Source organism: Rattus rattus, chromosome 10 (assembly GCF_011064425.1).
Source record: "Rattus rattus isolate New Zealand chromosome 10, Rrattus_CSIRO_v1, whole genome shotgun sequence".
NCBI classification, from domain to species: domain Eukaryota; kingdom Metazoa; phylum Chordata; class Mammalia; order Rodentia; family Muridae; genus Rattus; species Rattus rattus.
In genome coordinates, this window is record NC_046163.1 from 54,497,606 (window position 1) to 54,521,017 (window position 23,412).

The window sequence follows — 23,412 nt, forward strand, 5'->3', positions numbered from 1 at the left end:
GCGTCGAGTGACTTGTACTCTTGCACAACCCTTCCCACAATCCACCTCCGGAATTTTGCTTCCTATTTTATTTATCACTTTCAGAGATATAATTGCCTGTTCTTGCCTCTCATCAGCCAGACGGTTTCTAGCTTGATTTTAGGGGTACTGTTTTATTCATTCTCCTATATCATTAAAATCATACACGGGCATGATTTGGTTTCCTCGGCCTTGTTTGGTCTGTCTTAGGCATGGCTCTGGGTGCCATGGAGCAGCTGAGGAACGTATCTCTGGACAGGTCCCTGGGCTCTGAAATGTGTCAAAACACCCAGGGGTTCGTTTCAGTTAAGATCTTCCTGAATTTCATCTTGGGATCACAAACTGGGCATTGCCTTTGTAGAGAAGCACATTTTGGTCAGGGATGGTTGGAGGCCACTGTGCCCCGATGTCAGGTTGGGAGTGAGAGCATTGATGACTTAGGCCAGACTTCACACTCAGCCCAAGAATGAATGTCAGCATACACCTTCTACCTTTAGTCTCCCTTCTCACCTTAACCACCACCACAGCTTTGTCTCCCTCCCTCCCTCCTCCCTCCCTCCCTCCCTCCCTCCCTCCTTCCTTCCTTCCTTCCTTCCTTCCTTCCTTCCTTCCTTCCTTCCATGAGACAGAGTCTCACTGTGTAACCGCAGCTGTCCTGGAAATCCCCCTGTAGCCTGAGCAGACCTTGAATTTGTAGCAATCCTCCAACCTCCTAAGTACCGGGACTACAGGCATCACCAGGCCTAGCTAGTTTACTTCTTAATGGGGTTAATAAGAGCCTCACTGGCTTACACTGGTATGCTCTGAGGACTGAAGAGGAGGAAAGCCTGCTCCCTGGTTGGGTCATAGGCATGCTGTTGCTTGGTCAGCAGATATTCCCAAGTGCCTGTCACGCTCCAGACTCAGGTCTAGGCCATTGGCATGTATTAGTGGTCAAGGTGAGCACTGTACATTGTAGAGCTTCATTCTAGCACCCTCTACGTGGCCCAGCTTCATTTGTTGGTATGCTTGATTATCTGCCAGCTCTTGGGCTGTACTATGTTTTTGTACAGCTCCTATACATTGTACCATGCACACATCATCACATTATATACCCAGTAAGTAGCCGTGAAATGAACATGAATGTATTTCATAAACTGATAAATGTCACAGGTTTGTCTCATCCCAACCTCCCTTCATTCCTAGTTGGAACGTTCCTTCATCCTACCCCCCCCCCAACACACGTGGACATCTTTATTAGTATTTATATGCCTTAGTCTTCCCTGAGTTCCCCTTGCCTCATGATGCTTGGGGTTTGGCAGGCTCTCATCTGTTCATTAAGGGAGGGCATAATTGTTTACACCAATGTCTTTGCACGCAGAGGCTTGGCTCTACTGTTATCACAGTCTAAATGTTCCTTAATCTATAACAACACAAAGAATGATGTACTATTTGGCTAGGATGCTCACTAGTCCCCACTGTGCAGAGGTGGCTTCTATGTTCCCCTCCGTATTCTAGAAGCCTGGTTTGGAGTGTTTCTTTATTCCACAGTTGAAGGAGAAGATGGGACTGCAGAGCCCAGTTTATGTTTAAGCTGGCTTTTCCTCATCATGAACTATCGAGGCACCCCATGTCTGGCTTAATTTGGGTTTTCTCTCAGATCAGTAAGTGCTAGATGTAGGCATATTTTATTTTGCACACTCATTCAGTGTGCACTTTGTAGAGAATTTAGTAGGTTTCTGATAGTTCATAATGGTCTCCTAGTTTTTAGAAAGTTCACACTGTCTTTCTGGAACATACACACTGAAATATAACCAAACACAGACTTTAAAAAAACCCACAGAATTGGAGAAAAGGTTCACAAATCACCCATTTGTTAAGGGAGAATGTATAGAATGTTATGGAATAGAATGCTATGGAGAATGTATAGAATGTAGAATGTAGAACCTCCCTAGGAGATCTCCCACTGGACACTGAGTAAACTGAAATATGCAATCAGCACACAGTGATGTTTATACCACGCCCACCAGGATGGTTAACATGAGACAGAAATAATAAGTGTTGACAGGAACACAGCCACACGCAGGGTGGGATTTTAGATGGGTACAACCCACTTGGAAAGCAAATGATCATCAGCCAGCAATTCTATTCCTAAGGGTAAACCCCAAGGACCTGAAAAAGGGTCTTTAGATAGAATCCTGGGTATGAATGTTCACAGGGGCCATATGCACAGAGCTAGAAGGTAGAAACGCCAAACGTCTACCAACCAACAGGCAAACAAAATACGGCATATTTACAATGCAATATTATTTAGCCAGAAAAAGAAACAAAGGAGTTACCTATAAATACACAAAGCCATGCTAAGAACTTCTTGGAACCTGCTAGATGAAATTTAAAAACAAAACAAAACAAAACAAAACAAAACAGTCATTAAAGACAACATTTTGTTTCCAGAGCCTAGGGAGGGGAAAACAGGATGTAACTGCTAATGATTATGGGGGTTCCCTTCTGGTGAAGAAAGCATTCTGAAATTTAACGGTGTCGATGACTGCAGAGCGTGTGGGCAGACCGAAGCTTATGAAATTCTAAAAGGACTGAGTTCATAGGAACTAACTTATATTTTAATAAAGATGTTAAAGGGTAAGTATTAAAATAAAGAGGAAGCTTTAAGAAGGAATGTGGCATGGTATTTTCCCCCTATGGCAGACTTGAGTTCTTCTCAATGCCTTCCCCTCTCAGCTAATACAACTGTCTCCATGATGGATGGACAATTGAAGGCAATAAGAACAGGAAATGAAACCTACCTCACACCCAGATCAATCAAAACAGACTGTGAACAAACTAGGCTCTGTCCTAGAAAGGAAATGTAATTTTTTCATATACAATAAGGTCTGTGAGAAGAAATTTACAAGACATAAACTCCACCTTTGCTCATTTCCATTTTCTGACTTCATATATACAATAATTACAATTATCTGGAACCCCATCACTAGAAGTTATATAGGGAATTCTAACCAAGAACCAATTTGTGGTTCATGAGAAAATTATAAATAATCCCCCTTTATATTCTAACTGGAAATTTGTATTTAATTGAACTGAGTTATGAATGATCAAAACTCTCTATCATAACTGGAACTTGATATTTAATTGTAGTGAGTCATAATGATCAAAACTGTAATTTTAGGGCTGAGGATTCTCCAAGTCTTCAGATATTCTCTATGTGTGTTTAACTTGGTTTTGGGACTGTCAGCTTCCAAAAATATGAAGTACTATTTTAAGATTTTTTTTACAACAAATATATTAAACTTAAATTAGTTTCCCTCAGCGTTTACTTGGCACATATTACTGAAAAAGCTATATATGTTCTGGAACTTTCCACCAATATCACTACCAATAAACTCAGCCTAAAATGTATTTATTTATTGCTGCTTTCAAAGCATTGAGTTGGGTCCTGGAAATATCAATTATAAAGAGGGTATGCAATTTTCAGAGCCTTACAGAATTTTGGGAAAATCATCATAAACAAATAATTACAAAGTCTTGGTAAACAGGAGGATGAGAACAAGGAACACAGTTCTGATGGTAAGACTTAAAAAGGCATCTAATTTTTAAAATAGAGGTAAGACTTGATATTAACTCAAAACTAGGTTTATTTGTGTGTGTGTGTGTGTGTGTGTGTATACACATAGACAAATACATATACATATAGATGTACACACATAAATCTAAACTGTATACAAGTGTTCTGGTTGATTTTTATTTTTGTCAATTTGACATAAAACCCAAACATATTTGGGAAGAGGGAATCTTTTCTTCCCCTATACCTCATTTCTTTTTAATTTAGAAGGGGAATGATAAATAAATAAACAAATAAATAAATAAATAAATAAATACACAACTCTCTTGCTCTTTTTTTTTTTCTTTTGATACACTTAGGAGGACCAGAAGTTCAAGGTCATCCTCAGGTTATACGGTGAGGACTGTCTAAAAAGAATAAGTGAGATGCTCTAAATTCACTTTAATTCTTTTTTTGGTCTCTAACCTTTTTTTGCATTATGTATTTATTCACTTTACCCCTTCCTCCTCTCCTTCCATTCCTAACCTCATAAGCCCCTCTCCCCAGTATCCCCTCCCCTTCTTTACGGAGAAGAGGAAGCCCCACTTGGGTACTACCCCACCCTGGGACATCAAGTTGTAACCGGACTAGGCACATCAGGAAGGGCATCTTAGTTGAAAAAAAAAAAAAAATCTCTTCATGAGATTAGCCTGATAGCTAAAAATGTTGATTTTTTTTTAAAACATATTTTTACTGGCCATTTGTTTTTCTTCATTCAAAAGCTGTCTGTTTGACTCACCTTATTTATTGATTGGATGATATAGTTTTGGGGTGTTTAATTTTTGAGGTCTTTATAGATTATCAGTATTAATTCTATAAGATATTTAGTCAAAACCAGTTTTTATTCAGTATCAAGCCGATTTAAATTAAAGGTAGCTTTGATACTATGAATGAAAAAAAATAAAATGATAAATTTAAGTAATGGAATAGAAAATAAGCATTATGTAATTTAAAAAGAAATACCAGAATATATGTTTTTCAGTTCATTGGTTGGCTATCTCTTGGATAAAGAGTCATTTTTTTCCACCTGGAGAGGTTTAATGAGAGAAGAAGAGTAAAAGGGGAGAAGTAAAGGCCAGCCATGGGCACGTGGGGGGGGAGGGGGAGGATAGGGAGAGCAGAGACAGGGAAGAGGGCACGAGAAGAGAAGAGAAGAACAAAAAGCAAAAAGTCAAATTTTAAGTTACCAGAGCAAAGATTTCACTGTCCTTTCTGATGCACAGGGCCCAGAAGACTTTTCAGCCAGGGGATGGTGGCACAGCTGGTACACACCTTTAATCCCCACACTCAGAAGACAGAGGCAGGCAGATCTCTGTGGTTTTGAGGCCAACCTGGTCTACAGAGCTAGCTCTAGACCCTGTCTCAAAATACAAAACCAAACCAACAAACCACCAAAGACCTTGCAGTTTCAAAGAGTTTAACTAAAGACTCAGGCTGCTCTGTGGTACCTATAGCAACGTTAGATCTTCACTGTCTAACAGAATCAACAACCTCCATTTAAATGTAGACCAAACCTTACTTATCTCCAAGATTCACACCTTAAATTCAAGCTACACGATTGTCCAAAGCATTGCCCTTCGTTAATTTATTTCTCGTTGCCTCCCATCTGTTTTCTGGGATCTTGCCACGTGTTTCCCATTGCTGTTCTGTACGATGGGAATCTACTCGGCTTTCAGATGCTATTGTTACCTTGAGATGCAGTGAAAGTGCTTCTTCTAAAAGGCTCCCGCGGGGTTGGGGATTTAGCTCAGTGGTAGAGCGCTTGCCTAGGAAGCGCAAGGCCCTGGGTTCGGTCCCCAGCTCCGGAAAAAAAGAATCAAAAAAATAAAAATAAAAAAAAATAAAAGGCTCCCGCTAGTGGTTCTACTTGCTACTTTATTCTCCACTTTAAAAAAAAAAAAAAAAAGCCTCACTGCTCCCTTGAAATCCTTAATATCTGTTTTCTGTTCTTCACATTTATGTGAATTTTTTATTTTAGACAAACAGCTTCACCTTCCTTTTGACCGTCTTGTACTGTCTTCTGGATATTCAGATCGCGGGTGCTCTCATGTGAAAAGGTAAAGAGGGTGTAGTTTTCTACTCTCAGGTAAATGCTCTTGGGTACATAAGAGTCCTTGGCATAAGCACCCTGGTGTCCATCCAGGGACAAAGAACCACAGTCACTTGGGAACACGATCTACAGAATGCTCGCTAAGCATCAGGATGGACTCAAGAGTATGACCCAGGTCAGACTGGTGAAGTCCCACCCTAGATTCCGTGGGTCAGATCCAGGGGGACTTTGAGGGCCTATAAATGTGCACTGTAAAATACCCCCTAGCCGATTCTTAGTCGTTCTGGAATTTGGAGACCAGGTTGGAGGGCCAGATATGCACACTCCCTCCTAGTGACAGTATGATCGGGTAGGTAGGGGAGCGTAGGATAGAGAGTGAGGATGGAATGTTCGTTTTCACCAGAGTCAGAGAAGCCTCAGACATCAGGAGTGGGCAGCCTTGTGCTGGCCTTCCCCAAGCATCAGCACTGCCTTTGTTTTACCTGTTGGGCTACCTCAAATTTGTCTTATCAGGGTTCTACTGTTAGATACACCTGGGAATCATGGACGGAGGGTGCATCAGCTGTGGTACCAATCAGTTCCGGGAGCTGGGGCCTCCATGGTGCTTTCCATGTGACAGACATTTCATCAATGGAAAGTTTTAGTGTCTTCTATATCACTCCACACCCATGAGCTCAGGGAAGTTGCAAAAGAAAGTGCAAAGAGCCAGAGGTCAGTGGGGACTACTGAACAATAGTATCTTCTGGATGTGACAGTGCTGTTGTGCTTACGAACTTACACAGGAATTGTGGTTGTCTGTAAGACAAGCGTGATTGACCCACCAGTCAACATTCCAGGATGGGGGAGGGGTTCACAAGACACCACCCTTAGCCAAGACTATAGGCAGTTCATGGCTTCTAGGGAAGGAAGGGTCAGTTTTCCTCAAAGGCCTTTGGTACGCTGCCCTTGCTTTAGCCAACGGCCTTACCCATGCCCACATGCTAACTGGAAGAGACAGAAAGAAAAAGGTTATGAGGTTGGGCTATGAAGGGGAGCCTGAAGGAGTCAGAGAGGCCAGTAAACATAGCCTTTGGAGGACAAAAGTTGGGGAATGTAGCAGCGAAGAAAGGAGCACGACTCACCGACACAAAGGCCTGCGACTTGGTTTCGTTCAATTGGAGCTGAAGCTTCTTTTCGTTGTCATAGACTCCATAGAGTCTCTTGGACCAGGTCTGAGGTACTCTGCTCTTGAATTTTAATGAGCTATATAAAGCGAATATCCTCTGTAAATCTAGGACCAGGCAGCTGCAGTTGTAGAAGATGACACCGAGTTCTTTCATCTGTGAAATTAAAACGGAGAGCATCAATGTGGGGGTGCAATTGATGCTGTTATTTTCAGAGGAAAAATTCATAAGAATGCTGAAGAGACATCTTTTTATGCATTTTTTTTGTTACATGGAAGTATGTAGATAGAGCCACACTATAGCATCTAGAAGAAATGTATCCTAAAATGGTCATATACAGAATAGTACTTTTCCTCCCTTTTTGCATTCGGCCTTTTACAGAGACAATTTTACCAGCTACAGTTTTAATATTTGGCTTCTCTTACCATTCAATACCATTTTTTAAATGAACAATTAAGCAACAAGACAATGACCCTCCATTGCAACATTGCAAAGTGGTTATCATCACAGAATCTGGAGCCACTCTGCCTGGAATTTTCCCCAGCTCCACAGAGCTGTGATTTTGGGATAATATACTTTACCTGTGGACCTCAGTGTCTTCTTTCATAGACTTGAGGTAATAGTGTTAACTGCATAGCTGGAGTTGCTATGACAGGTTGGTTAGTATACATGCCTAACCCTCAAGAGACTTGAGGCCCCAGGGACACTTGGCAGGGGGGTGGAGGGGACATCCTCTTGGAGACAGGGGGAGGATGAATGAAATGAGGAACAGTGGGAGGGGGAACTGGGAGGGGGACAACAGCTGGACTGTAAAAAATTAAAAGCAATAGAAAAATTGGAAAAAAACAGTATGGCAATTGTTACTCTTACTAAAACTGCACACCCTTTATGGTAGGAGACGAACACCTTGTACTGAAGAGTCTGTGGAGGTCTCTCTCTCTCTTCAGTGCATGAGAAGGGAAGTGAAATCCAAACAGTTATGTAAAATTACAAGCCAGGGAATGAATCGGTGGCAAGTTAAGAATTGGACTGCAGGTTTTGTGAATGGTGGGTAGATATATAAAGACTGCGATGCTTCCTCTCAGTCTACAGTGCCTTGTGGAAACTCTTCATCATATCTGATTGACTCAAGGTAACAATGAAAAATTTTACTGGAGAGGAGCAGGCTATGTGTGCTTTACATGACCTCATCTCCCAGCTAAGAGTTGTTTGGGAGTCCGAGCTACTGAGGAGCCAAAGCCCAGGAATGTGGAATTCCCTGCCCACCTATCTTTTTCTCCGGGAGAGACTGCCCATGGTGTAGGGATATGTATTCCATTGACCCCTAGGGATCCCAATACAACATACTGTGGGGGGCCTTTTGATGTTCTTCTATTCTGATCTGTCTTCAGTTTTCTAGGTCCACAACAACCACAGAACAGATACATGGAGACTATAAAACCCACTCAGGAACTTGTGTCTATTTTCTTGTTAACGTAAAAAAAAAACCATAAATATCCTTGAACATATTCCTGTCTGTGTTTGTCCAAGTCTTTCTTCAGTATTGAGTATTACAGTCAGAGGAACAGATACATTAAGGCTAAGAAAATGAAAGGTTTCAGTGGGCAGGGAGCTCAGGAACATGCAAACACACCCATTACACCAGGCATCCAATCGGAGCAGAGTGGCTGCAGCTAAGAAGGAAGGGAAGAGTGGATATGAGGTTTAAGTGTGCAGATATCTCTTCCTAGGCAACAGGAGCAGAACTAGAGGGGGAGGATGTTGGAACCCAGGGACTTTTGGGCTGGGAGGAGCAGTTTGGTGTTTGTCCTGAAGGCTATTGGGGGGCAGATAACAAGGGGAGGGACATTGTCAGGCTGTGATCTGTGATTTGGCGATAATGTGGAGAGGAGTGGGAGATGTGGGCAGCCGAAGTCAGGGGACTCAGTCTTTGAGCTTTGGCAGTGTCTTCCATTCACATATGTCTGCTAGTCTCAGAGATTTATAGAAACCACTCTTAGTAACTTTTTGAATTTTTTTAAATTTCTAATTGTGTGTATATACATTTGTCTGGTCTGCATGTGGGCATGTGTTTATGAGTGCAGATGCCTGAGGAGTTTAGAGGATATCAGATCTCCCAGAGCTAATGTTATAAGCAGTGGTGAGCCTCTTTGATGTGGGTGCTGGGAAACATATTCAAGTTCTTTGTAAGAGCACCATGTACACTAACCACTGAGTCATCTCAGGCCAAAGTAACCCTTTTTTTTTTTTGTTAAAAGGGGGGAGGCTGGAGAGATGGCTCAGTGGTTAAGCTTGAGCACTGACAGCCCCTCCAGAGGTCCTGAGTTCAATTCCCAGCAACCGCATGGTGGCTCACAACCATCTGTAATGGGATCTGATGCCCACTTCTGGTATGTGAAGACAGCTACAGTGTACTCGTATACATAAAATAAATAAATTAATTAAAAACTTTTATTTTTATATTTGTGTTCATTTGTGAGTTTCATGAGCATCATCTGGATGAAGTGCCTGCAGAAGCCGTAAGAGGTCACCAGATCTCCAGGAACTGGCGTTACAGATGCTCGGGATCCATTATGGAGGTGCTGGAAACCAAACTTGAGTCTAATGCAGAAGCGGTAAGTGCCTTTGGCTGCTGGGCCTGCTCTCCAGTACCCCATGTTAACTCTTAATGATTTTTTGTGGCAAAGGTAACTGTCTGCAGAGTCCTCAGAGACAAACATCGGTGTGTCTAGCTGAGTATTTAAACAACATGCCTTTATGTGTCTACACATAACACATTCACTGAGGACATCATCTGTTTCAGTCTATGACTTAAAAACACACCCTGTGTTAAGCTCTACACACTGTTGTTTGTAGGTGTTGAGAGCTTTGGCAGAGGAGAGATGGCTCACCGACCCATCTAAGGCTGGACTTTCTTAATGACGATTGAACATCAGGCTTGTGGAGGTCTCCAGATGGGTCTCAGACTAGCTTTACCAAGTGACCTCTCTATGACCATCTTCAGCTTTGTCATTCCTGGGTGCTTGCACCACAAGGCCTGCTCTGTTTAATTCAAGTCCCAGGACCAGCATCTGGCTAGAATGGGGGCTTGTTTGCATTTCAGACTAACAGTTATTTCAAGGGCCAGCTACTGTTAGCCAGCCCTGAAGCTGGCACAGTTCCCATCTCCACGCTCCCAGCAAAAAGTCACAGAAGAGAAATAACGTGTTGTAAAATCATGATACACTCTAAAACGAGCCTCACTGGAGATCATCTGTTAGCCGTGATTCTTCATATAGGTGTGATTGGTTGAGCAAAAGCCCATCTCTATCAAAGATGTGGAAAAGAGGGAAATCGGTTGCCACTGAAATTAGTTAATTAGTTAATTAGGCTTGGGGGTCTCACTGAGATCAGCAGACAGCACTGTTCTTCAGACCGAACGCACTTCTCTCCATGGATTCTGCCAAGAGGCTCAGAGGGACTCTCCTGGGAAATCAGGCAGATAAAATAGACTTTTTCATAAGCTTGTATCACCACCATGTGAGTAAACTCAGGGAGAAGGAAGAATTGTCTTAGCATTGTGGCCCCTCAGTTCATTAGCTGTCTGACTATAGACAAGCCCTCTAGCTTCTTTTTATCACTGAGAAAGAGAAAAGCTGCCATGACACCCGGGGACTGGCTGGCACGCAAGCCACCGCCAGGTCTTTGTGTTTCTGACATCTGGTCCGAGCCTTCAGCTTGCTGTCACAGACAAGGTCACTCTGTGGGCATTCATGGATGGATCAAGCTAAAAGCAAGACAGAGTAATCACGACTGAACACACACACACACACACACACACACACACACACACACACACACACACACTCACACATGCAAACATGAACATCATTCAAACCATGAAAATGACCAAACATCCCTCAGCCAAGCCAACTCACTGGTTTATTCTCTAGTTTAGCTTACCCCCTTATTGCCACTCATCTAGATGACACTTACCAAGACATCCAATCATAGAATCCCCTTCACTTCCCACCAGCATCCAATCATGAATAAAGCTTCCTCAAGCACTTCCCCAAACCACCCATCAGAAACCCCAAAACCATAACACACCCTAGAGCCCCCTTGCCTAGATGCCTCACAAACTTCCTCACAGACGCTGGCTGTCTCCCTAGTCTTCTTGGCCTTTGGCTGAGGGCAGTGACACGACCTGATTCCTATACCCATGTCATAGGGCTGTGAGGGCAGACAGGCCAGCACAGCAGCAGAGGGGGCAGTGCTCCACAAGTGACTTTTAGACAAAGTGCTGGGTATACAGTACCGCTTCGGTTAAAGTGACAGGTTGTTGGGCAGCAGTGCAGAGTTACTTGAGAGGAAATGAACAAATGAAGGCAATAGTGATGCCTGCGGACAAGCACAGAGAAGTGTGGTGTTTTTGGAAGGGGCTTGCCCACTGGCGTATAAAGCCAAATAGTCCTCTTGAGATATTCCTGTTCCCTCTTTCTGTGATAGAGTTCATCTTGAAACGTGCGCCACCTTAGAAAGTACTGGAAGAGCTTGAAGGGGCTCGAGACCCCATATGAACAACAATGCCAACCAACCAGAGCTTCCAGGGACTAAGCCACTACCTAAAGACTATACATGGACTGACCCTGGACTCTGACCTCATAGGTAGCAATGAATATCCTAGTAAGAGCACCAGTGGAAGGGGAAGCCCTGGGTCCTGCTAATACTGAACCCCCAGTGAACGTGATTGTTGGGGGGAGGGCGGCAATGGGGGGAGGGGGAGGGATAGGGGGATGTTGGCCCGGAAACCAGGAAGAGGAATAACAATCGAAATGTAAATAAGAAATACTCAAGTTAATAAAGATGGGGAAAAAAAAGAAAAAAGAAAGAAAGAAAGAAAGAAAGAAAGGAAGGAAGGAAGAAAGAAAGAAAGAAAGAAACGTGCACCACCATCACTTTAATCAGGGTATCCAGTGAGTAAAATCTTCAAAAGCGAATGGGAACACTGGGAGCATGAAATAAAAGTACTTATTTCACAGCACCACAATTGCATGTGGTATTTGTCCAATTAGATGTGATCAAGTGGAGGGAAGTGAGATTTTAAACATTTTCAGCCCCTGCCTTTCCTCATTTCCTCACCCGCTTGTGAAGACACAAGCAGGCAAGCTTTCTTTGAATTCCTTCTAGGGTTCTTCTTACTGTAGTATCTTTATTTCAATGACCAAGTTTAAGCAAATCCTAGGCATCTCCTTCCCCCTGTTGTGTGAACTATGAGGAGGTTCTGGAACTCTTGTTTGCACGGCCTAGACTAGAGCTATCCTGGGACTCTCTGACAGCTGTAGGATCTGAAGGCACAACAGAGAGCTCAGTCCCACTCGATCAAGATGCAGAGAAATAAACTCAAGAGGTAAGCACATTTCTAGCTATTATATACTGTAAGAATTTTATTTTCATTGCTGGGACCAAATACCGGACAGGCGGTAAATCAAGGGAGTAAGGATTATTTGGGCTCTAGTCTATTGGGAAATGGTCAATTGTGGTGAGGAAAGAGGCGTAGCTGGGATTAGCTTGGTCCAAGGTTGGGGGCTTCTGTGGCTCATCTTCCTCACATCTCCACAGATCAAGAAGTTGTGGGCACTCAGGTTACACCTAGGCTGCTTATGGCCCCTGTGGTCATATATATGACAGCTAAGCCCTATGTCTAAGAGACTCCATAATCTCTGAAGACAGTGTGACCAGCTGGAAGTGTTCAAACGTGATATTGTGGAGAGCCATTCACATCCTAACCCTAATACACACACACACACACACACACACACACACACACACAAACACACACACATACACACACACACACACACACACACACACACACACACACACACACACACACACACACACACACACACACACACACACATACACACACACACACACACACACACACATACACACACACATACACACACACACACACACACACACACACACACACACACACACACACACACACACACACACACACACACACACACACACACACACACACACACACACACACACACACACACACACACACACACACACCACACACATACACACTCACACACACATACACACACACACATACACACACACACATACACACACACACACACACGTTGGCTTGAGACTGCTGTTGAAGATATAATATTGAAACTGGCTTTTGTCTTGTGGATATTTGATATAGAGAGCAAACTCTGCATAGATTCTCTTCATGAATTCACTTTGGAGAATGTCAACGTATATAAAATGAAAAAAAAAAAAGCCAAAAGCTTAGGAGACTGGTGGTAGCCATATTTCATATCGTCTTGGCAGCAAGACCAATTTTACCTGCCAGAGACTGCCCGGTGGCTGACACTCAGCCCAAATCAGCCTCAGCACACACATAACGGGCATCCTGCTGGCTACCCTGGCTTTACAGTCGAGGTATTCAGCTGACTAATACTGTTGTTGGTTGATGGGTGGGTTCAGCTGTTCAAAATAAAACCATCTTGAAAAGGCTGATGGCTTATCTGCTGTTTACTCTTTGAAGACGATTATTCTGGGGATGAGGTCACTTTTTTTTTCATTTCTAAGAAATAGATAAACTATTCTACAGTGTTAAGAGGGGCCTGAGGCCTCAGGTGACCCCTCTGTATGATCAGTATGCTGCAATATAGTGATTATTTTGCCTAACGTACAGTTTGTCCTAATGTTTCTCCTCCTTGTTTCCACGGGGATGCTGACGCGACGGAGGCTTGGGGAAGAGGATTTGGGTTTGTGGGATCTAGGACATTCTCTCCACCAGCTTCTTGGGGAGAAATAAAAGAAGCAGCGTGCGGTGGTCACTGTGCTTGGGGACTGTTGCAATGACTCTCGCATCTGTGGTTCAAAGTCGTTGTCCTTAGCAGGCGTCCTTTAATGCTGGCACACCCAGGGCTGAGTTTCCCAGAGAAGTTCATGTAAGTCCATCATGCACTTGGATCACATTCACTCTCCCGCCTTTGCATCTTCGGTCTTGTTATCCCTGTTCATTTAGGGCAGGCTGTCTCACTGGTCTTTTATGTGTTATATAGTCTATGGTTTCACAGATCTTCATAAAACAGAAGATCCACAAATGTGAAAAAGCATGACATTTGCTTTCCTGAGTGATGCAGTTTGCAGAATGTTATGATCTGTTGTATTCATCTTCATGGAAATGGCCCACCTTTGTCGTCCCTCATGACCAAATGATACTGTGTTGTGCATTTACTCTTTTTCTTTTTCATGTGTTGAGCGCCTGATGTCACTTGGCTATCGTGAAACTTCTCATGACATCCACCTCACGTGTAAGAAAACTGATGTATGAAGAGATCAAATGGAGGCGAAGGCTAAGTTCCCTATTGATTTCTATGTCCTCCGTATGTCTGATCAGGTGTCCTGCATCTCAAAATTGAGTAAAAATTAGGAAAAACATATCACACTAAATCTTCTTTTCATTTACCTTTTATTTGTTTGAAATAGGGTTTCACAATGTAGCCTTGGCTGGCCTAGAAACTGTTATGTAGACCAGGCTGGCCTTGGATGACCAGTGATCCCCCTGCCTTCGCCCCTTACGTCATGATTTGCCGAGTGCTATGCATAGTGGCTATGCAGAGCTAAAACCCATCTCTATTTTCTTTTTTCTTAGGATTGGTGGAGGGCAGTGATCAGAGTGAAGAGATTCCTTGTCACTAGGACACAGGTAGAAGCTTAAGTCAACCAGGCTTGATGGGTTTGTAGCACAGCAGCCTGGGCGGGCGTCTGATGAATGCTCTCCTCAGCACCACAGGGAGCAGAGAGGCCTTAGCCTCACTGTCTGCTGCACTTCAGAGTAATTACTGCAACTGGCAAACCACAGCTTAATTTATCATCAGCACATGCCCAGGCTGTTGTTTTCATAATTTCATAGAAATGTAAACAAGTATTTTAAAAAATTTCCTGACGAAGACAAAGGATCCTGCAAGTGTGGACAACTTCCAGGCACCCAGTTAGCTGCTGATTGATATGTTGAGTTACTGCAGGAAACTTCATCACTGCGAGTTCTAGCTTCATTTCATTTCAACCTTGAAGAGGTGGAGTCTTTGGTATTTGTCATAAAAGAATAAATAGCACCTTGAGAGCTCCAAGACAGCTCCCTGTCCAGAAACACACCCACTGTCCTGGCCTCTGACTCACAAGTAGGTGGCTAGTAGCATTTAACTCACTATCTTCCGTGTCTGCCTATCTTTTTAATCTCTGCTGCATGGGATATCAGAGTCTGCCTGAAGGAACAGGCCTAATGGAAGAGACAGGTAAAGATGAAGAATGTCGGGACAGCTAGTCCAACCTTGCTTCAAAAGTAAGAAAATGGAAACTCCCAAAGGGAGCTTCTTATCACAAAATGATGACTCATAATGTTAGGGCTCAAGCAAGACCTTTTCCAATAAAACTATGGAAGCACCATACTGTGTCATCTGTCTATCTGAGTTCTCCATCCTCTTCCCTCTCTTATTCCTTTTCTTTATTCCAATTTTAACAACGCTTAATCTTTTAAAACATGCTTTATGTTCGTGCACACGTGTGTGTGTGTGTGTGTGTGTTGTGTGTGCATGTGCACATGCATCCTATAACTCATGAGTAGAGGTCAGATACTAACGCATGAAAATGACTTCTTTCCTTTTACTCTGTGCATTGAGATCACCCTCAAGCTGTGAGGCTTAGGGGCAGATTACCTTTACCTGCTGAGCTCTCTCACTAGCCCTAATGCTTCATCTTTTTAAGGACATGACAACTTTCCAGACTACCATTTTTCAATTAATATTTCATCTCTGTTGCAAAAATCCATACAGCAATATCCTGACCTTATTTCGGAAAATGGTAAATCAATAGGTGAGACTTTGACAGGTTAATGACAGTGGAATGTTCATGCAGAAATCTTGGACGAAGGAGGACAGAGAGTAGAATGGGGTAGGACCATTTGGAAATACGTTTCTGTTATTTCCAGGGTACTTCCATTTCATCAACCTTCTTTAGAAGAGTTGAAATGATTTCAAATTGGCACTATGGCTCTCCCATCATTCCTGCTTTCGTTCCATGAGTAGTATTATTTCCTAATGTTTCTAAGATAAGGTCTTAGTATATATACCCGAGGCTGTTTCAGACCTTCATCCTCCTGCCTCAGACTCCAAAGTGCTGGGATTAGAAATATGTTCCACCATACCTGTCTTCTGTCTTCTTGCTCTCTCGATGACCACAGACAAGTTGATATCATTTCAGCTTCAGGTGACTGTATTTGGTAACTTTTTTAAGTCCCTCCAAGGATATACTGTCTCTGATCAAACATGGGGTCAGATCTGAGAAACTCTGTCTTCCCTTAACACTTATAAATCATTCTATTCTTTACATTAATTGTCATCGTCGTTATCATCATCACCGCCACCATCACTATCATCATCAACACCACCACCATCACCATCATCATCACCATCATCATCACCACCATATCATCATGATGCATGTAGAGATGAAGTTATTGAGGAGCTCAGAAGGGGAGAGAAATTTCCTCTACAAGTACCTTAGGAACTGTGTGGATCTAGTTCTACTTTTCGTTGCTAAAGTCAAGTCATCAGATTAGAGAGGAATGGATGAGTGGATGGAATGGGTAACTTTCAGCTTACAGTTTGTATTTCACAAAACTAATTAGATGTTCAGGTTCTAGTTGGAGGTCTTGAGATATAGAAAGGCTCTGGTGTGAACATTTTTCAGAGGACAATGACTTCTCTCTTTCCTCTTGTTTGTTCCTTTTAAATTCAGAGTGCAGGCCCCTGGTCTTCTCAGGATTGCCTCTGAGTCGGGAATGCTTCAGGGCACTTTTACCCTAGCAATAGGACAAATGAGGGGTGGCGAGTCTTTCAAAAAGAAGCATCACACTTAAACTTCCAGCAACATTGGTGTTGCCTTTCCATGCCCATGTGGCTCTGGGAATACCAGGATGACTAGGGGAGATATGGCCTCTCTAGACCACAAGGTTGTGTAATTTAAATTTTTTTAAATCTTATTTTTTTTAATGTCTTTTAAACACTGTAACCTTTCTCTTAGCCCATCACTCACCAGAGGTAGTGGGAAAGAAAGGATATGGGGAAGTGGATCTTTTTGGAGCAACTCTAGACTGTGTTGTCTGGCAATGGGCAGTTCAGTTCGCAGGTTAGTGGCAACAGCTTGATCTATTCACAAACATTTTACAGATCCATCAGCAGTCTAGTTCAATAGTGTCAGGATAGTAAACACAAATCAGTAATGGTGACATTACCTATCAGAGACAGCCAGGCCTCAGCCTTGGCTCAAGTCAACAAGAGGCTCTATAAGTAAGCCTAGCTCAGTTTCTGTCATTGTCTATCTAGTTTTATTTGTAGATATCTAAGCATCATGTGTCCTTTATGGGTCTCACCTCAGCCTGTGAGTCTGTCTCAGCTGACATCACTCTGCCAATCAGCCTGAGCCTGCTGAGGGGACAAAAGAAAGCCTCAGCACATCACCAGAAGTTTGTTGGTGTGTTTTTTTCTATAGAGTCTTGACAAGTGGAGCTCAACTACACGATGTAAGGTGAACCAAAAAATGTATGTCATTAATTTAAAAAAATCTATTATATGTGTTTTACGTGTTTGTTTTAGCATAACATTTTTCCTATGTTTGTTTTAGCCAAATGTTTCTTTAGGAATCTGTCTTAATCTTTCACCTGTGTCTGCTTTAGCTAAATGTTTCTTTCTGTGTTTGTCCAAATAAAACGTCATTTAATTGATTAAAAAAAAAACTCTTACATTTTTATTTCAGGGTCAGCTCCTACTAGGCTTGGTAAAAGTCTTTGTAACAGATGGTCATCCTTGGAGTTTATCTGCTTGGTAAGGTGAGCAAGGACTCAGGATTGATTTTTTTTAACTACTTCCTTCCTGCTTGGGGGAAAGTTTCTCACCCTTTTGTGCCTGTAACTGACAGCTTCCTTCCTCGGAGGCATCTGACTCAAAAGCCTCCTCCCTGAGGACTAGCGTTTATAAGTCAGAAGATGCTATAAAAGCTGCCAAGGGAGGAAAGCACAATGGTCCTAACTATGCACAGCAAATACCCGTCAAGGTGCAGTAGTGGTAAACCTATTTGGGTGGTAACGAGTAGCTTTCTAATTGGCCTTAAGGCCAGTTGGACAGGAGGGAAATCATGTCTGGTACTGGAAACAAAGTCAAACATATATGGCTGGTGGAGCTATACATTTCAAAGGAGAACCTTTTACTGCCACTTCCTGGTATGACTCCCAACTGTATCATAAATCCTTATCCTTATACCCCACAGACAAGTATAGCTCTTATCCCTCAACAATGAAGCTTCTTTTTGCAGATGGAGACTACCACAGAAAGCTGTGATTGGTCAAAATTCAAAGAAAAGGACCATGGGGTAGTCAGCCCTAGTCCATACATCTACAACCCTTCCCTTACTTCTAGGGCTTGGGAGACACTGTGAAAGAGGGGCTGATAAGATTGTAAGAGGCAGAGATCCAGGAAGTCTCCTGTAAGAGTGATTCTTCTGTGTACAGCAAGAGAGCTACACCCATGAAATCTCAACAGTATGGTCACTTAAACGAGACAACCCAGTTGATAAGGCAATATGGATGAGGGGAATCTCAAGGATGCTCTCCCCTAATCGAAAGAGAGAGAGAGAGAGAGAGAGAGAGAGAGAGAGAGAGAGAGAGAGAGAGAGAGAGAGAGAGAAATGAGGAGCACCCCAAATAGTTATCTGATTCCAAGTGGTTAGTCCTGAAAAATTATCATACAAACAACACTAAATGGACATAGTACACACACACACACACACACACACACACACACCCCTAATAATGAAATAATTTGAAAAGGAGCAGGGAAGAAATATGGGAGGAATTGGAGGAATGAGAGGGAGGGAAATCATGTAATTATATTTTAATTTAAAAAAACAAAACAAATATATGCTTGAATATATATATATATTCACGCATATACATAACTATGCATATATGTATATATGCATATATTAGCTGCTTTTCTATTGCTGTGATAAAACACCGTGATCAATGCAGCTTAGAGAAGAAAGGGTTTATCTGGGCTTGTGATTCCACAAGGATAAGAGTCTGTCACTCTCCCAATGAGGGAATTGTGGCATCAGGCAGATTTGGTGAATGGAGCCGAGAGCTCAGATCTGGAACTGCAAGCAGGAAGTGGACAGCAAACTGGGAACAGGGTGAATCTTTTAGCTCTCAAAGCCTGCCCCAGTGACATACAAACTCCATCAGGGCTACGTCTCTTATACCTCCCCAAACAGATTTACTGACTGCCTAAGACTGTGGGGGGACATATCATTTGAGCTTCCACAGTATGTATCCACCTATGTGTGTGTGTGTGTGTGTGTGTGTGTGTGTGTGTGTGTGTGTGTGTGTGTGTGCGTGCATGCAGGTTGAATTCTTGCACACGGAATAAGTATTAGCTGTCATCTTTGTCCTCCTCTCCCCAGCCCACCATCTTTCTAAGCAACCAGGGGTCAGAAGCGATCATGCTGGCTGATTAATGGTTGGCTCCTCGCTTCCATCGTATCCATACTCTGCAGTAAGTGGCTGTCAGACACCCAGTGACCTGCAGCACTTGTGTATGGAAATCACAGAGAACTCTCTGTGCCCTGCTGTGGTCTGACTCAGATGGCCCTTCTCTCTCTTCCTAGTTTCAAGTGGGAAATTCACTTGATTAGATATTTTCCACATCTCAGATTATCACTATTGCAAGCTGATAAACAAAAATATCTAGGGAAAATTCCTCAGGGGAAGAGGCTGCAGATTATAGCAGGATGAGCCATTCACATAAAAATAGCTAATAAGATTGTCTAAAATGCATAACGGTGATTCGTGACTGAATCCCCACTACAGTCTGCCACGGTAACCTGGTCATCAGTGTCTCTATCCAGACTCCCACACCCATGCTCTCCTCTCCCAGCTATCCCACTTTGCCCAAGGCTTGCTTTGGCCCAAAGATTAAGAGCTTCTGCTTATTTGGAAGTATTGAGAACTATAACTTCTACCTTCTTGTTACTCCTCATTCCTCTTCCTATTGCAGACAGAGTGAGGCCATCTAGTGAGACTGACAATGAGTTTAGATGGAGCACCTTGCTTTCCCCCCCTTAGTCCAGCAGCTTAATCTTGGGCCTGTGCAGAAAGGAGATCTTATACAATGACCCACAGATTTATGGATGCTATATTCCTTTAACTTTGGAGTTAAATGCTAGAGAAGTGGAAGGAGGCTCAGGTTTGATCACACAGAGAGCACATCTTAAACAACACCTTCCGTTCTGACCTTACCAACAACAAAAGAACATCTGTCCACCATTTCCTGATTCTTAGAGGCATCATAAAAATGTCACAGAGCTCATGAAATTAGGTATTTTTGGCCTCTTAAAATTTCCAGAGTTTCTGTGTCCAACACTCTCAGCTACACTCTCGTGTGGTCACTCTCACAAGTTTGAATCTGGTATGAATATTCCAATCAACTTCCATTTTCTTTCTTACTATTCAGTACCATTTCCCACACAATGCTTTGAATGGAACATTGACTAACAGGGTCCGATACTGATTAATAAATACCAGGGAGCAGCCCCGGAAGTTGACACAGTTCCTGAGAAGAGATGAGATGTCAGGAAAAGTGGTCAGGGGAATCTTGAAGCTCTGACTGACTAGCAATCAGTTTGCTTCTTTACTAATACAGGGTTCACAGAACAAGAACAGACTAATGATTACCCAAGAAGTGCAGATTACATCATTTTGTTTCCAGACATGCCTTTGATTTTTCATTATATGTCTGGGGCTACAAGTTCAGCCACGATTAGAAAGTATAAAGAACAAATTTTATTTTTACTACCTGCCCAATAACTCTAATTTAAAGAATCTAAAGAATATCTCCGCCAAAGCAAACACATTTATTATGGGACAGCCTGCTTTTATGCAGGCAGTATTTGCAGTTTTAAAGTGCTTCAGAGAAATAGAAAATATCTGAACCAGTCTTTTAGGAATAGTAAATACTAATACCTAATTCCTTCTGATATCCTTTCACCATCTACATTATTCAGTAGGAAAAGATTATTTTAGTTATTCTATCTTATTTACTGAGTTCTAGTCTTCCGGGGTGTACCCTGTATGATCCCCTATCTTTAATCTACATTTTCTGAAACCTCTACACATATTGTAAAAAGAGGCCTTGAGTCTGTTACCTGTCTGAATCTGAATCCTGGCCAGTCAGAGTTTGTCAACTATCTCTAAGGTTATCCCGTTCCAATGATACTGTTTCTGTTTGCTTATGGGAAGATATCCCCTAAAGATCCCTGAGATCGTAGCTTCATTTAGAAATTCATAGCTTCTTTGTGCTTGTTTGCTTATTATGGTCTCCAGGGCATAAGAGAGGCTTCCAAATAAGGCCACATAAAGTTATTTCCCTAAAAGCAGAAGGGATAGTGAGTTTAGGACTTTCCTAAAAAGACTCAGACATACTTTTGTAAGGAAAAGACATAAAATGAATCATAATGCAGGAAGTCCCCAAGAATGCAACACACAGACATCAGAACCTAAAAGTGAGAGACAGAATGATGGTGATTACAGCATTCGGGTCAGCTTTGCTGGAGCGGTGTCAAACAGCTGGGCTGGCTTCATGACTATCACCATTTCCCGTGGACAGGACTGTGCCAAAATAAACTGAAATTGAGCCCTTAGAAAGGAACCACAGGTTAGACTATGAAAACACAATGTACTTCTTTTTCAGTATGTACTACATGCATACATGTATGTTTGCAAGTTCACGTATGTGTAGGCATGTGCATTTATGAATGTATGTATATGTATGAGAGTGTATGAGTGAGTGTGTCTGTGTATGTATGAGTGTGTGTATGAATGTGTATGTGTGTGTGTGTGTGTGTGTGTGTGTGTGTGTGTGTGTGTGTGAAGACCCAATGTTGATGTCAAAGGTCTTCCTCAATCATTCCTCTACCTTATTCTTTGAGGCAGAGTCTCTCGCTTAAATGCAGAGCTGCTGATCATTAAAATGCTTGCTCTGGAGACCTCTTGTCTCTACCTTCCGAGGTGAAACTTACAGGTAGGCTGCCTGACCCACCCAGCAGTTACATGGGTTCTGGGGATCTGAACTCCAATCTTCTTGATTGAATGGCTAGTACTTCAACTACTGAGCAATCTCCCCAACCTCCCCAGTAAAAACTTTTTTATTTAATTTTATGTATCTGAGAGTTCTCACTGTGTGTGTGTGTGTGTGTGTGTGTGTGTGTGTGTGTGTGTGTATGTATGTATGCATGTATGTATGTACGTATGTGGGTCTGGTACCCATAAAGGTCAGAAGAGAGTGTCAAATCCCTTGGAACTGGAGTTATAAATGGTTGTAAGTCAACATGTGGGTGCTGAGAGTTGAACCCAGGTCCTCTGCAAGAGTAACTCTAGCCCATTTTAAATGACACTATTTTAATGTATAATTATTTTTGGTATTATATACAGCATTGCTATCCTTATTCAAAGACATTGAATATAAAAATATACATACCCAGAGAGCTCCACAACCTACTACAGAAATATCTGTACCCCTGTGTGTATTGCTGCTCTATTCACATAGCAAAGAAATGAAACCGACCTTAATTGTCTACTAATAGATAAATGAATAATTAAAAGTTGATATATCTTAGTTAGTGTTTATATTGCTAGGAAGAAACACCATGACCATAGCAACTATTATTAAGAAAAATATTTGACTGGGGCTGGCTTACAGGTTTAGAGGTTTGGTCCATATCATGATGGTGGGAAGCCTGGTGGTGTACAAGCCAGACAGCGCTGGGGAAAGAGCTGAGAGTTATACATTTAGATTGCCAGACAGCTGGAAGAGAAAGGGACACTGACCCTGGTTTGAGCATTTAAGCCCATCAAAGCCCATCCCCTAGAGACATATTTCCTCCAGCAAGGCCATATGCCCCAATCCTTTGAAATAATGCCTATGGGGCCATTTTTTATCCAAATCACCACATAGCACATCTGTAAAATATAATATGAAATACTGTTCAGCTCTAAAGAAATGTGAAACCATGAAATTTGCATGGACTTGACATACAACATTAAGCAAGGCCATATAACCTCAGAAAGAAATAAACCGAATGTTCTTCATATGCAGATCATAGCCTATGGTATACACATATAGGTATATATACATATATGGGTACACACACACACACACACACATACACACACACACACACACACACACACACACACACACACACACACAACTATAAATGTGGGCACAGTGACCTGTAAAAGAGTCATATTAAATGATAAGGATGGAATCCAGACAATGGACATATAGTCACGAGAGAGGACATGAAGCTGATTGTTTTTCTTGTTGTAACTGTCATTGATATTTTGGGTTCCTGGTAGTGGACAAGTATATAAAAATATAATTGATAGTAAGGAATAAAATCAGAGATGAGTTCACATGGCTTCAGAATGTCTGTGGTAACTGGACAGAAGTCCATCG

The 23,412-nt window shown here is 42.3% G+C and overlaps 1 protein-coding gene across 2 annotated transcripts in view; it reads right to left on the reverse strand.

Annotated features, from left to right (window-relative positions):
• Positions 1–23,412, reverse strand: part of Pld5 (phospholipase D family member 5) — a 168,635-nt gene that overhangs the window by 18,075 nt on the left and 127,148 nt on the right. For both annotated transcript variants that reach the window (XM_032915057.1, XM_032915058.1), the window contains one exon: positions 6,785–6,982. In XM_032915057.1, the coding sequence (XP_032770948.1) occupies positions 6,785–6,982 (198 nt within the window). The remainder of the gene's footprint in view (positions 1–6,784; positions 6,983–23,412) is intronic.